The sequence below is a fragment of the Octopus bimaculoides genome, chromosome Z (assembly GCF_046866305.1).
Source record: "Octopus bimaculoides isolate indiv1 chromosome Z, ASM4686630v1, whole genome shotgun sequence".
Taxonomy (NCBI): domain Eukaryota; kingdom Metazoa; phylum Mollusca; class Cephalopoda; order Octopoda; family Octopodidae; genus Octopus; species Octopus bimaculoides.
Window position 1 is genome coordinate 9,032,811 of NC_142944.1, and position 17,081 is coordinate 9,049,891.

Here is a 17,081-nt window from a genome sequence, read left to right on the forward strand (position 1 = left end):
GCTTTTTTATGTAGCACCAGCACTGGTGGGGTCACCAAGTAACCTGCAAGACAAGATCTTTTGAGATGGGAGGAAGAATTGGAGGAGATGATTTAGTGTCAGATCATGAAAAAGTTATATAGAGAAATAGAGATGCAGAAAAAGGTGTTTTGCTGCAGAGGAGGTACATGGTTACCTGGCCAGAGAGAAAGAGAGAGAGAGAGATCAGGAATGGGGACAGAAATAGGTGTGCAGTTGTAAAGGAGATACATGGTTACCCAGCCTGAGGGAAGAGCAGGAGAGAGAGAGTGGAAGACAGCAAAAATGCAAAAGAGAGCAGAGGAGAGATGATATTGAAGTGCCAGGGCATACCCTCAAAGTACAAAGGTCATAATGTAAGTTGCAGGGTATTCCCAAAAAACATGAGAAAGGGTATATATATATATATATATAGTTTTAGGGAAAAGAACCAAGGTTCATGAACTCATTGATGAAAATCCACTGTCACATATAGAAAAATTAATAATTAAAAGCACAATAAATGAGTATAATATAATACAAAGTAAATATCATAAGATCAAGATAATAAAATGACTACACGTGTTTCATAACTAATTTGCAAATTGAAAGGAAATTTAAATCGATTAAAATCGATTAAAACTATCGAAAATCAATTCTATTCGCAGATATAGCTAATCTTCAGGTCAAAATACAACAACAATAATAATAAATGAATGTATATACCAACCAACAATAAATAACAAATGAATTTATATAAAATACTTATTATATAAAGATAGAAAAATATTATTAAAAATATCAAAATAATAAACATTCCATAATCAACCCTACATCCATTATAATATCTGTTAACAGGTATATTATATACAAAAACCAACTTAAACAAATTTTTTCATTCAAAATACAATTTGAACGAAGTTTAAGGTTAAAATAATAATAAAGATAATATTAGCACATATTTAAACGATGTAATAGTTAAAACTAGACTAATTAAGACTAAAAATGTTTTTTTAATTATCATTAAAAATCAATTGAATAATAAAAAAATACAAGAATACATATTATTTTCACACAATGATATAAAGTCGTTTAAACGACTTTATATAAATTCTGTATATTGGATGTCAGCAGACTTATGGGGTCATCAGGAGAGAATGTGTGCCATTTTGGAGCCTTCCTCTTGACAGCATTATAGTGCACTGCCCCTCCTTACTGAGATGGTGTCCTGCTTGCTAGATCAACTGGTTACTAGGTTTCACTCAATATTCTTCTAGCCATCACTCATCGTCTCTTTTTAATCAAATCCAGTCGCTTGCCTTTTCCACTGTAATTTGGATATCACTCACAATGATATTTGCTTTATGATGATTTAGGCCACGAAACAATAACCATTATTTCACACTGTTTCCAAATAAATTGACCCTTTAGCATTTAATCCTGCCATATCCGGCCCAAATATTTTATCTGTTTTATTAAAACTAAGTAGATCCAATCTCTTACAATTACCCTACAATGTCATTCTAAAACTAAACATCTACATCATTGAAATCTCCAGGCTACAAGATAATGCATATTTAATCCCAAACAATGTGAATAAATAAGAATTACATTTGACAGAGTAAACTTGATGTTGGAGGGTTAAGTTTATTATTTTAAATGTAGTTCAGGAATTACAATAAAACATTTACTGATGAGGTAACTAAGTACTGAGATTAGAGTTAAACCTGCTGTAAGTTTATATTGACCTTCAGTCAACAATTGAAGATAGGGTATTTTTACTTCACTTGCATCTTGTTCTAACATACGAAACACGTATCAAAATTTGTTAGCAGTAAATATTCAACTTGAATAGGATTGCGTAGAAAATACATGTGTTGTTAAAGTGATACTCACCTCATGACTAGTAGTTTTTAATATTTTACTATTGGAAACATTATTTTGTGTCATTAACAGAGGAAAGAGAAATTTTCTTTCCTCCAGTTAATCCATTAGAACTTTCCCCACTCAAGAAGGAAACAAGAAATGCTGTGGAGAGCTTAGATATTTGTTCTCTGTTGGGATGTCGGTTGAAATATTCTTTTCTACTCTAGGCACAAGGCCCAAAATTTTTGGGGAGTGGGGGCCAGTTGATTAGATCAACTCCAGTATGCAACTGGTACTTAATTTATTGACCCTGAAAGGATGAAAGGTAAAGCCGACCTTGGCAGAATTTGAACTCAGAACATAAAGACAGACGAAATTCTGCTAAGAATTTCACCCGGCGTGCAAACAATGCTGCCAGCTCGCTGCCTTATGTCGGTTGAAATATTAATCCAAATTTCTTTTTATACATTTCAGCCTCCAAGATTGAAATATTTGTTGGAGATATTCCTGAAAATGAGCCTCTCGACTTAAAAAACGTCCGATATGTATGCCTTGGGTAAGTAACTAACTGTATATATGAGAAAAATAAAAGAAATAAAACTCTAACAGGTGGAGACGCAATGGCCCAGTGGTTAGGGCAGCGGACTCATGGCTGTAGGATTGCGGTTTTGATTCCCAGACCGGGCGTTGTGAGTGTTTATTGAGCGAAAACACCTAAAGGTCCAGAAGGCTCCAGCAGGGGATGGTGGCGAACCCTGCTGTACTCTTTCACCACAACTTTCTCTCACTCTTTCTTCCTGTTTCTGTTGTGCCTGTAATTCAAAGGGTCAGCCTTGTCACACTGTGTCACGCTGGATATCCCCGAGAACTACGTTAAGGGTACACGTGTCTGTGGAGTGCTCAGCCACTTGCACGTTAATTTCACGAGCAGGCTGTTCCGTTGATCGGATCAACTGGAACCCTCAACGTCATAAGCGACGGAGTGCCAACAACAACAATACTCTAAAAAATACATAGCACATGTTTTTGTTAAATTTCATTAGAGATGGGGTTGAATAGGTTTCAATATTTAAGGGAAACATAATGGCAATGTGTCAAAGACAAACCAACTTAGTTATTGTTGTTGTTACTGTAGCAAGTTTATGTCCACAGTTTTCTTGTTGAAGCTTAAATAAGGATATATTAGCTCATACATTGTGTTTTCTGGAAGTGGTCACATGATGGGTTATACATCGATCTTGCCCTTCTGGCCCTCATGTCATCACATGACAGATCAGCCAAGCATGGGAAATTTATGCCTCTTTACTGGAGCCCCTTCCTGCTATTTCTATAGCGAGGTGGTTGAGTTTGAATCAACAGTTAAGAGATTTATTTCACAGGCAGCCTTTGGTATCCTTTGACGTGTACATTTGTTCTTATCCTCCAGCAGAAGTTATGCCACTTTTTTTGTTTTTCTATTCTATATCGCATACATCATCATTATGTACCATCTGCATGTTAAACCATTCTGTATATATTCTGACCGTTCCTTCAAGATGTATTCCATCAACTTTGCCATATGCGTGTATGTGTGTGTGTAAAGGTGTAAAGATGTGTGACTAAGAGGTCAGAATGTTACACACATGATCACAAGACCATGGTTTTCATTCCCAGACCATCTGTGTACATTTTGATAAGTGTTTTCTATGCTAGGACAAGACATAAATGAGATAAGAATACCCTTTCTTTAACAGGTCAAATAAATCATCACATTTTATCCACCTGGTTTTCTCATTTCTTCCTTTATCTACATGCACATGTATATTGGAACTCAAACCAGCTTTATCAACCAACACTAACCAAGCCTGTTAAAATAATATTTAGGCGTAGGAGTGGCTGTGTGGTAAGTAGCTTGCTTACCAACCACATGATTCCAGGTTCATTCTTACTACGTGGCACCTTGGGCAAGTGTCTTCTACTACAGTCTCGGGCTGACCAAAGCCTTGTGAGTGGATTTGGTAGACGGAAACTGAAAGAAGCTTGTCGTATATATGTATATATATATATATATATATATATATATATATATAATATATATATATGCGCGTGTGTGTGTATATGTTTGTGTGTCTGTGTTTGTGCCTCCAACATCACTTGACAACCGATGCTGGTGTGTTTACGTCCCTGTAACTTAGTGGTTCGGCCAAAGAGACTGATAAAATAAGTACTAGGCTTCCAAAGAATAAGTCCTGGGGTCGATTTGCTCGACTAAAGGCGGTGCTCCAGCATGGCCACAGTCAAATGACTGAAACAAGTAAAAGAGTAAAAGAGAGGCTCAGGTTAGTACTGATGGTATAACCTTATGATCAAAAGTCTTCCAAACATGGTCGCCCATTATGAAATAAAATATAGTATATCTTGGACTACATTATCCACCCTAATGTTGTGTTAGGGTGGGATTTTAAGAAAAGCGTGATTTTAAGAAAATGTGACAGCAATTTTTGGAAAGATGTGAGCTGAACCCTGTAAATCAATGAAACACTGGTTAGTTTTACTACGCTACCCCTGCCTACAATGTTGAGTGGTATTATCCAAGGATACCTATTATTATTAGATGGCCTGTGTTATTAAGAAGAGCCACCAATATTTGCTGTTGTTTGGACCTTGGTTAGTTCTGATCAAACAGACTCTTCTCCAACCTCAGCTCCATGAACATATTGTCTCCTTTCCCTGCCTTTTCTACCACTATAGTGGCCATTGTTGTTCTCCCGTCTACAGTCTAGATCAGGGGTTCTCAACCATTTTTTTTTTATCTCTTTACTCTTTTACTCTTTTACTTGATTCAGTCATTTGACTGTGGCCATGCTGCAGCACCGCCTTTAGTCGAGCAAATCAACCCCAAGACTTATTCTTTGTAAGCCTAGTACTTATTCTATCAGTCTCTTTTGCCGCACCGCTAAGTTACGGGGACATAAACACACCAGCATCGGTTTTCAAGCGATGTTGGGGGGACAAACACAGACATACAAACACATACACACATACATATATATATATACATATATACGACAGGCTTCTTTCAGTTTCCGTCTACCAAATCCACTCACAAGGCTTTGGTTGGCCCGAGGCTATAGTAGAAGACACTTGCCCAAGGTGCCACGCAATGGGACTGAACCCAGGACCATGTGGTTGGTAAGCAAGCTACTTACTACACAGCCACTCCTACTCTATGGTCCCCTTTGATTACTATCTTATTCTGGTGGATCCCCATAGCCATTCTATATTTAAAAACTAGTTTTATAGAAACTTCTTTCAAAATTCCTATTTTGTTTTTCTCACATTCCTTTGTGTAGGTTGAATTATGTAAAATGGTAGAGAAAGAAACTCAGCTGTTTCTTGCAATAAACACCAATACATACATCTAAAGCAAAAGTTTTTTTCAGGAGCCCTTGAAATTCTGTTGTGGATCCCCAATTTATTATCATGCTGCATGGACCCCAAAAAGCTTATATAGACCTGCAGGGGGCCATATGGATCCTGGTTGAGAATCACTGATCTAGATGTTTCTTTGGACTAGTTCCATTCATTCATTTTACTTTTAAAACAATAATTTAATAATTATGATTTTTCTATTTCCAGTTACATATCTTTGGCAAACAATGAGAAGACAGACTTTCGTGTTCGAGAGCTCAAGTCGGTTCATGTTGATGCCACAGGGATGTTCCTGAAGCTAAATTTACACAAGAACTATATTAACAAATACAACCTATATAATCAGGTAATTTGCTTACACACACACACTTGCACAAATTATGTGAAGGTACACGTGGCTTATTGGTTAGGGTGTTGGACTTGTGATCATAAGATTGTGGCTTCAATTCCTGAACTGGACAATGCATTGTGTCCTTGAGCAAGACACTTTATTTCACATTGCTCCAGTCCACTCAGCTGGCAAAAAAATGAGTAATCCTGCGATGGACTGGGGTCCCATCCATTGGGAGAATTTATTATATGCTATGGAAACTTGGAAACTGGTCCTTATGAGTCGGCATGGCATGAGGAAGTGACTCTACCTTGTTTACTTAACCTGCACATATACACATGCTCACATATATTCATTGGTGCATGTATGGTTGTGTGGTTAAGAAGATTACTTCCCAACCATGTGGTATCAGGTTCAGTCTCACTGCATGGCACCTTGGACAAATATTTTCTATTATATCTACACTCTCTGAGTGGTTGGCGTTAGGAAGGGCATCCAGCCGTAGAAACTCTGCCAAATCAGATTGGAGCCTGGTGTAGCCATCTGGTTTCACCAGTCCTCGGTCAAATCGTCCAACCCATGCTAGCATGGAAAGCGGACGTTAAACGACGATGATGATGTTGATGATCTCTGGCCAATCTTTCCCCACACTCAACATTCCCCACACTAAAACTTGAAGAAAGAAGGAACAAAGTTATTTCACCTTAGACTGAAAATTTGGCTCTGACGCTTCTGTTAGTGTTACATTGGATTTGCAATACCTGATGGAGTTATAGAGACAACATTCTGATATATATGGCATGTCTTGGACAGATTTTCAAGTTTGATGGATTCCATTCTTCTCAATGTCTGACTACAGTCTGTTTCTTGTGGGAACAGAGAAAGAGATGAAAAACTGGATCCAGTACTTGACTGTTATTCATTTATCAGCTTTGAAAGGATGAAAGGTAGAATTGGTCTTGGTGAGGTTTGAACTTAGCAGAATCTCAGAACAAATACAACAAAGCATTCATTTTCATATTCCAAAGACTCTGCCAATGCACCACTGGAATAACTTAATCCTTTTGCATTTGGATTATTCTGTCAAAAGGAAGGTGGTGAGCTGGCAGAATCGTTAGCATGCTGGGCGAAATGCTTAGCAGTATTTCGTCTGCCGCTATGTTCTGAGTTCAAATTTCACCAAGGTTGATTTTGCTTTTCATCCTTTTGGGGTCGATTAAATAAGTACCAGTTACGCACTGGGGTTGATATAATTGACTTAATCCTTTGTCTGTCCTTGTTTGTCCCCTCTGTGTGTAGCCCCTTAGCACACCGGGCAAAATGCTTAGCAGTATTTCGTCTGTCTTTATGCTCTGAGTTTAAATTTTGCCAAGGTTGATTTTTGCCTTTCATCCTTTTGGGGTCGAAAAATTAAGTACCAGTTACATACTGGAGTCGATGTAATCGACTGCCCCCCCCACCCTTCCCCCAAAACTTCAGGCCTTGTACCTAGAGTAGAAAAGGTTATTCTGTCAAAAGTAATGCTTATTTACTTACATTGTAAGGAATTAATCCTGCATTATCTCATAGCTTCGAGAATTTGATGATGTAATTTCTTTATTTTAGAACGACATTAAAGGTTGGTGTGGGAGGCTGGATCTGAATGGTTTTAACATAAAAGAAATGAAAAGCTGGATATGGCCAGATTGAACATAAAACAGATAGAATATTTGGATTGGATCTGGTTAGTTTAAATGCTAAAGCAATGGTTCTGAACCAGGGTCCATATGACCTGTGAAGGGGTCCCTATGACCTGTGAAGGGGTCCCTATGACCTGTGAAGGGGTCCCTATGACTTGTGAAGGGGTCCCTATAAGATTTTGTTGTTAAAATTTATCTGCTATAAATCAGTTATATTTCTACAATACACAAAATATTTTAACAATTGCTTTTATATAAAATTCGTAATAATACTTTGTTATAAAAAATATAGTAGGATTTTTTGAATATCAAATGGCTAGGAACGGCTTTCTGTGTGAAGAGGAATCAAAGAAGTCCAGAGGAAAAAAATGGTTGGGAAATACTGTGCTAAATGTTCAACCCTTTAGCGTTCAGATTATTCTCTAAAATGAAATACTTATTTACTTACATTCATCATCATCATCATCGTCGTTCAACGTCTGCTTTCCATGCTGGCATGGGTTGGGCGGTTTGACTGAGGACTGGTGAAACCGGATGGCAACACCAAGGCTCCAATCTGATTTGGCAGAGTTTCTACAGCTGGATGCCCTTCCTAATGCCAACCACTCTGAGAGTGTAGTGGGTGCTTTTACGTGCCACCGGCATGAGGACCATATTGTTTTGTATTAATCATGCATCATCAACCATGAAGAATGAGAAACATAATACGTGTTTGTGGTGGGGTTGGGAGGTGTATTTTTTTTTTTTTCTGAAACAAGTTAACAGTTTTGTGTATTGTGACACAACACAGTGATTTTTCTTTTCTTTTACTCACTGGGTCAGTGTCCATGACTTTGGAGGCCTTAATCCTGTTTGTAGGGAGGAAGCACTGGGTACAGTGATTAGTGTGGGACCTGGATGGTCAGGACAAAACAAGGTTGCCAGATGGTTGAGAGATGAAGGGGGTCAGGAGTGTCTGAGTTGCAGAAGTAAAAGACAAGCCGGCTCCGGTTAAAAGAAGTCATTTTAGTAAATGCAAGATTTGAACTTGTGACTGTGTCATTTGTGATTCAGTACTTTAACCTTACAACTGTTAGGTATATGCTTAAATTATAATACAGATGATAACAGTTATGATTTCTTACACTATCACGCTGTCTCTAACTGGATGTATAAAGAGGGAGAGACAAACAAAAAGAGACAAAGAATATTCACACTTGAGGTTGATGCTCCAGCATGGTCTTAGCTGTAATGGCCAAAACAAACTAAACAACGAAAGAACGATTAATTATTGCACCTATCAAATTCACTTCTACAATATATCTTCATTTAATTTTTAATTATAAAGCAATCTATATATCTTACTTAATGTGGATATACCTTAAGAAAGGCACAATACTGCAATATTTGTCTTGAGAAAGCATCTCATATAGTGTTAAAAGGCACAAGCATGCAATGATAGTGGATACTTGCTGCTGAAGATGTGCAAATATGCAGGTTTACATTATTTACTGACCATAAGTCATAGACATAGCATAAAAAATAGCCAATATCTCCATGAGCGAGTGTTGTGGAGTTTAGTAACATCTTATGATCACTGAGTAATTTCCCAAAAATCAGGGTTTTTATAACTGCTCATATCTGAATTCTAAGAACTGTATTTCGTGAAAGATTTCTTTGATGAAAGTTTAGAATTCATATATGGGCAATAATTTTAACCAATGGGATATCAACAATTATGCTTGTTCGGGCAAATGACCATTACGTCATATTACAGCCTTTTATGACTTGCTACACAGGAATCACATGATCTAGCAGTTCCACCATTGCTGCTATTACTGTCACACATTTTTTACCTGCTGCTGGTACTTCTGTATTTTTTAGCACTATATGTCTATAGAAGATTCTTTCTTAAGACAAAATACTACAGTATTGTGGCTTTCTTACAATATATCTACATTGAGTAAGAGATACAGATTGCTGTTTTTGTTGCTAATAATGAATTTTTAATTATGAATTAAAAAATTCTCTCCCTTGCCCCATTTTGAAAAGAAATATCATTAACACTCAATTATGTTTTTGCCCTCACTACCTGTCTAATATCATCTTCTGTTTTGTTTTTTAAGAAATAAATAGAAAAAAATAAACCTTTCCTTCAATCAATTTATCCAACTTTACATCTGTTCCAGCAAATATATTTAAAAATATATAAATAAACAATTGCAGCATGGAAGGTGTTTATAAGCCATTTAAAATAACACACAAAAACCGTTAGATTCACTTCAACATTTAAATTTAATTTATCTGTGCAGCACAGAATTTTGTCAGTGAACAGGTCGCGGTCTCAAAATGACGAAAATATTTTGACAAATTAAATTTAAATATTGAAGTGAATCTAACGGTTTTTCTGTGTTATTTTAAATGGCTTATAAACACCTTCGACGCTGCAATTGTTTTTGTTCCAGCACACGATCTCAAATCAGGTCACTTGCTATGCAAGTACATCCCTGCAATATATAAATAAAAAAAACACTTAAAAACCAATACTGAATTGCAAAATCAAATAAAATACATGTGAAAATATGTCGAAATGATTTTATGGATTCACAACATTATATTAGCTCATTAGCCTATTCTTAATTACTTAGCATTGATGTTATTGGGAACACAATATAACTTCTGTAATTTTTTCTCTTGTTTTTTTTTTCTATGTAGATCAGTGTGGTTGCTATCAACATTATTGGTGACAAGCTACAAGAAGACTCTACTCCAGTAAGAATAAAGCTACTTTGACTCTTATATTTTACATTTTATTATCCTTATTTTCTTATACAAATCTATCCAACAAGTACAACTTCTTAAAAATTTAAGAAAAAATAATACACTCAATATGAGTAATAGATAGGTTATATTTTAATATATTGTCCAACAGCATATTACTGGTAATGATATATAACTGGTTAGAATGTTAATGGCAGTTTCATGCTGACTGTTGCACTTAAGCAGTATTGATAACACTTCAGACATACTGGCTGGAAGTGCATATGTTGAGTGGTGACGTTTCGTTTAAAAGAAATGGCATAAAACATAGTAAAAAAATTATAACATTTTCAAGGAAGAAAGAGGAGTTATTTCCCATGGATTGGTGTAAGCCATGGGTAAAGGGCATAAGCAGTATGTATATATGTCATTCTCTGATCCAGAAGTAGGCATGACAACGTTGCCAAAATAAATTTTCATTCATGAGGGGAGCATCCGAAAATTTTCCTTTTTGAGTTTAGGAAAGTGCCTGGATCTTGTGAATTTTTCAGAATGATTGTTATATGTCTATGTTATAAACATCTTTACATAAAGAACATGAGTCATAAAAAACTGATAGTGTTACAACTAGAGTTGAAGATAGTTGATGAGCATAATAAAATCAATGCTGAGATATGACATCTCAAGACACAAAATATTTCAATATTTTGCGTGTAAAGGACTGAAGAAATATTGATCTAATATATCAATATTCTGATCAACATATTGATCAGAATATTCATATATTATACATGTTATTGTTTCATGGTTGGAATGATATTTAGAGTAAAATTTAATAACATAATCAGTAAATAATAATAAAAAGTAACTACAAAGTATCATTGCCAACCCATGTTATCTCATCAATTTATGATAAACATGACATGGCTCACGATCGTATGTGCTGTGTTATCTAAGATCAGAGATGAAAGAATCAAAGATAAGAAAGGATAGAGATATATAGAGGAAAACCTCAAATTACGTCATTTCCAGTTATGTCTTTTTTGGTTTTTTAAGAAATAAAAGGAAAAATAAACCTCAACTTCATTCAGTTTATCCAACTTTACATCAGTCTCAGCAAACATATTTAAAAGAACAAACATTTTTAAGATCCAAAAATGAAATTTTTAAAACTCCCCACCTGAAATCCAACACTGAAGAAGAAAATCAAATACGAAACACTTGTGGAAGTATGTCAAAATCATTTATAAAAACGGATGTAATCTTTTCTCTCTTTTACTTGTTTCAGTTATTTGACTGTGGCCATGCTAGAGCACCACCTTGAAGTATTTATAGTTGAATGAATTGACCCCAGGACTTTATTGGTTTTTTTTTGTGTTAAGCCCAGTACTTATTCGATCAGTCTCTTTTGCTGAACTGCTAGGTTACAACGATGTAAACACCAGTTGTCAAGCATTGGTGGGGAACAAAAAAACACCCAGCCACACACATACACATGCACACACACACACACACACACACACAGATGTACCCGCCTCCCACACACATGCATATATACAACAGGCATTTTTCTGTCTACCAAATCTACTTATAAGGCTTTGGTTGGCCTGAGGCTATAGTAGAAAACACTTGCTCAAGCTGCCATGCAGTGGGACAGAACCTGGAGCCATGTGGTTGGGAATCAAGCTTCTTACAACACAGCCACACCCGGGCAATCAATTCTTTAAATGATTTTTCGTGTTATGAGGATATTTTAGTAAAGTTTCATGCCTTGGGGCCACTTATTGCAGCCGGGTGAGGGTAGGCCTATATTAAATATATGCTTTGTTCATCACAAGTTACTTGTTTGCTTTTAGCTTTCCCCTTTTGTTCTTTTACTTGTTTCAGTCATTAGACTGTGACCATTCTGGAGCAACACTGCGATACATTTCTGGCAAACAAATCAACCTCAGGACTTTTTTTTTTCAAGCCTGTTACTTATTCCATCAGTCTCTTTTGCTGAACCATTAAGCTATAGGGACGTAAACACACCAACAGCAGTTGTCAAGTGGTGATGGACACACACACATATCGTCCTCCTCCTCATCATCATCTAACATCCTTTGTCCATGTTGGCATGGGTTGGACAGTTTGACCAGGGCTGGTAAGCTGGAAAGCTGCACCAGACTCCAGTCTGATTTGGCATGCTTCCTACAGCTGGATGCTCTTCCTAACACCAACCACTCCGAGAGTGTAATGGGTGCTTTGATGTGCCACTGGCACGGGTGCCATTTCCATGACACTAGGGTGTAAGATGGGCTTCTTTCAATTTTTGTCTACCAAATCCACTCACAAGGCTTTGGTCAGCTTGAAGCTATAGTAGAAGACACTTGCCCAAGGTGCCACACAGTGAAACTGATCCTGGAAGCATGTGATCGGGTAGCAAGTTTCTTTCTACACAATCATATATATATATATCATCATCATCATCGTTTAATGTCCGCCTTCCATGCTGGCATGGGTTGGATGGTTTGACTGTGGACTGGCAAACCAGTAGATTGCACCAGGCTCCAATCTGTGCTGGCGAGGTTTTTACAGCTGGATGCACTTCCTAATGCCAACCACACACACACACACACACACACACACACACACAAACACACACTCACACACTCACAACAGGCTTCATTTCAGTTTCTGTCTACAAATCCAATCACAAGGCTTTGGTTGACCTGAGGCTATAGTAGCAGACACTTGCGCAGGGTACCACACAGTGGGACTGAACCCGGGACCATGTAATTGAGAAGCAAGCTTCTTATCATACAGCCACACCTGTGTCATATGTTTAGTTATTTAGGATATGTAACAAAAAAAAAAAAATGGCTGAGAAATGCTGGTTCAGACCATCCAATGTAATTCTAACATATATGAATATATGACAGAGTTTAGAATTCCTTCTATGAAGATTCTATAGAACTTAGAATTTCCAGTGTTAGGACAAATAAAGATCTTAATGGAAGTTTGGAACAAGGAAATCGGAGAATTTTGATTTCAAAGATTCTAATTATAATTATTCTCCATCTTTAGGTAATGGATCCGGAAGAAACCCAAAGCCAAGACAAAGAATCTCCTTTGGCTGGATTTAATAGGTACTTGTTGTTTTACTTGTGTTTTCATTGTTGCTGTTTGTTGCTGTTTGTTGCTGTTATTGTTGTTGTTGTTGTTCTTCTTCTTCTTCTTCATCTTCTTCTTTTTCCTCTTCTTTTTCTTTTTCTTCTTCTTTTTCTTCTTCTTCTTCTCCTTCTTCTCCTTCTTCTCCTAGTCCTCCTCCTCCTAATTCTTTTTCTCCTTCTCCTAGTCCTCCTCCTCCTAATTCTTCTCCTTCTTCCTCCTCCTCCTACTTCTCCTGCTCCTGCTCCTCCTCCTCCTCCTCCTCCTCCTCCTAATTCTTCTCCTTACTGCTGCTGCTGCTGCCCCCCCTCCCCTCCCCTCCTCCCCCCTCCCCCTCCCCAGCTCCCCCTCCCCCTCCCCTCCTCCTCCCCTCCTCCTCCCCTCCTCCCCTCCTCCTCCCCTCCTCCTCCCCTCCTCCTCCCCTCCTCCCCTCCTCCCCTCCCTCCTCCTCCTCCTCCCCTCCCCCTCCTCCTCCTCCATCTCCTTCTCCTCCTCCTCCTCCAGCCAATTCTTCTCTTTTCTGCTGCTCCACCTCCTCCTGCTCCTCCTGCTCCTGCTCCTATCCTCCTTCTTCTCCTTCTCTTCCCTCCTCACCCCTACTCCACCCCATGTTGTTGTTGCTGTTGTCTGATTCGTTAACCAGAGTGTGTTATTTTTTTCCTCTTTTCACTCAACACATCAACCTATAATTTCTCCATGGTATACAAGTTCACATACCCATTTAAATGTTCACACAATATATCGATTAATAAATAAATATATAAGATATTATTAACGGCGGCGACAGACAAAAACGTCTGTGTTGCTAGTTGACAAATGTCTGCATAGGCGCAGGCGTGGCAGTGTGGTAAGAAGCTTGTTTACCAACCACATGGCTGGGAGGAGAGAGAGAGAGAGCGAGAGAGAGAGAGAGAGAGAGAGAGGGAGAGAAAGAGAGGGAGAGGGATATGTGAGGTCATAGTTTAAGATGAATATGAAAAAGAGAATAAAAATAGAAGAATAAATGGTGGGTGGGTGGGTTGGTAAGTATGTTAGGGCGGGAGGGTGGGCTCGCAGATGATTAGAGTCAAGGAATGAGTTGGATATAGAAAATTTCAGTTCAGTGATGTGGGGGGTGGGTGGGGGTGAGTGAAGGAAAGAATTAAGGTGTCAAAGGAGATTGACAGAAGAATCTGTTTTAGAAGATGAGTTGAGTGGAGAACGTTTGACAGAATCCCAATTCTGCTGAGACAGATGGGTCTTTGTAGCTGGTCAGGGCTGGATTAAGACCCATGGAAGCCCTATGCACTGAAAAGATTTTGGTGTCCCTATAAGTAGATGTAATTCAAAATATAGAGAATAATAAACCATAAAATAAATGTTTAATTTTCAAAATGAAATAAAACTAGACAAAAAGATGGAATATAATGTTTATTTTTGTAAACTTCCACTTTATTTATATTTGAAATGTTTTTTCTCTTCCTTTTTTTTTTTAATCACAAAGTCTTTGATCTGATCCTTGCTATAACACTATGAACACATCGAAATTATATCTTATGGTTATATAAACCACTTCAAATATTATTTCAGCAAGTTTAAAGTGATTTCTTTTGTCCCATAAACCATTTACCATTTCTGTGGTGGCCTCCCACTACCACCACCAACTATCTCTTGATTCCCTGAGGACATGCTTATTTTGCTTAATGGTTAATCCAGTGCTGCAGCTGGATCTTATCAACCTCAGTCTTGTCCTCTCTGATGCTTGCACATCATGCCTCATAATCTCACATCCCATGCCAACACCATACATTTCTCCAATAATCTTTATCTAATGTATGGATTTTCATCATTCTATGTTTACACGTCGAATATTAATTTACAACTCAGACTAAACGATATCTCAATTCACCTTAATCCATTTATCCTCAGTAAAGTTCATCACAGTATCCCATTATTGACCAGACCGTCAGATGCTGCAGTACACCACTCATCACAATGCAAAGTTCATAAATTTCAACAATTTTGTACACTCTGGAGTAACATATAAAATACTGTTTCAAGTAAAACAGCCTTAATTCAGGTAGGAGGAAACAAAAACAAAACACGATAAAACTTTAGTTGTGTCTCAACAGGTACAACTGTCGTTAAGGGTATATTACTTCTGGTTAGTAAATAAGCAGATTGAAGATATCTAGTGTTTGTCAAATGCTGACACAGTTTTGACAATAAACACATATCAATAATCAATCCAGCCAACATCAAATCAATTAATAACTTTTGTGTTTATATTGAGTCCTAACAACGGGTTATCAGTATAACAATGACTAAGTATAACAATGACAATGGTAATGTGTGTGTGTGCACGTGTATGTATGTGTGCATGTGTATGTGTGCATATGTACAAGATGTTTAGGTTAAATTTGACAGTTTGCCTAAAAGGAAAAAAAAAATAAAAAACACAATATCCCATCCTAAAATAAAAGTATTTTTAAAAAATCAAAAAATATGAAATTAGATTATAACTGAGAGATAACAGTTTAGTGAAAGTAACCACCACCCTCAGCTTCTACCTCAACCTCAAGGTGATTCTAGAACCTGGTGCATGTGTTCCTCACTGTAAACCCAGGAAGATCATTAGAGGCCTCCTTGATCTTGACCACCAGTTCAGCCTTGGTGTAGCAAGCAGAGCAGTTGGTGTCTTTCTCAAGTGGTACCCCCCACATATAATAATCCATGGGATTATAATCAGGGGAATTAAGAGGCCAGAAATTGGGGCTGGTGAAGTCATAGAAATTCTCTGGTAACCACTTCTGACCTGTTTCTGGAAGTATGACAAGGAGCTGAACCCTGCTACCATGCATATGGCTCTCCAGCAGCAACCCTCTCCAGCCAGGGTTTGAACAGTGTTCATCAGCTTCACATCTAAGTCCCTGTTCAAAGATGTGGAGCAGCATGACATTACTCTCACTGGAGACACACCCAAAGACCATCACAGTTTGGGGTAACTTGTTTTCATGACGTCCATTTCATCTCTTAGTGCTTTACAATATTCACAGAACATTGAACAGCGGACACGATGTTGGCATTTTGTTACCTGGCATGAAACACCATGATACAAGTAACCCCTTTCTAATATTCAGAGGACTTCCAGTCTTCCAAAGCTGATTTTTTTCTCAACTACAACTTTGATCTTTATGTTCTCCAATGCTGTTGACTGTTCATCTACACATCAGGTTGTTCTTGAAAAATAAAGTGACATAAACAATTGTTAAATTTAAACCAGAACACTCTGTATATATGTTCATGGCCACACATTTGTATATATGTATACATGTATGTATATGTGTGTGTATGTATTTATGTATGCATGTATATATGTTTGTATGTATGTATGTATGTGTGTGTATGTATGTATGCATGTATGCATGTATGTATGTATGTATGTATATATGTTTGTATGTATGTTTGTATATATGTATGTATATATGCATGCATATATGTATGCATGCATGCATGTATATATGGTTGTATGTATGCATGTATGTATGTTTGTATGCATATCTGTATGTACATGCATATGCATGCATGTATGTATATATGTATGTATGTATATATGTATGTATGTATGTATGTACTTACATACATACATATGTTTGTATGTATCTTCGTATGTATGCATGTATATATATTTTTATGTATGTATTATATGTACAAGAAAAAAACAGGTATTGTAAAACATGACACATAACCAAAGATTAGTGCATGGTGAGTTCTTCCCTTTCCTCCAGTATCCAGTGTAGTATGATGTGGGGCATTAACCTCAGGATAGCCAAGCGTGATTATAAGCCAAATAATAGAAATAATAACTTAACAGAAAAACTATGGTATTCAATTCTTTATGGAGCATACACGTGTTTCATCAAAATGCT

General features: G+C 37.3%; 1 protein-coding gene across 3 annotated transcripts in view; it reads left to right on the plus strand.

Annotated features, from left to right (window-relative positions):
• Positions 1-17,081, plus strand: part of LOC106870605 (centrosomal protein of 104 kDa) — a 298,564-nt gene that overhangs the window by 83,932 nt on the left and 197,551 nt on the right. For all 3 annotated transcript variants that reach the window (XR_016244818.1, XM_052973736.2, XM_052973738.2), the window contains exons 4-7: positions 2,338-2,419; positions 5,482-5,620; positions 9,979-10,035; positions 13,090-13,151. Coding sequence is in view for 2 of the 3 variants with exons in the window: in XM_052973736.2 (XP_052829696.1) it covers positions 2,338-2,419; positions 5,482-5,620; positions 9,979-10,035; positions 13,090-13,151 (340 nt within the window). In the remaining variant the exon portion in view is untranslated. The remainder of the gene's footprint in view (positions 1-2,337; positions 2,420-5,481; positions 5,621-9,978; positions 10,036-13,089; positions 13,152-17,081) is intronic.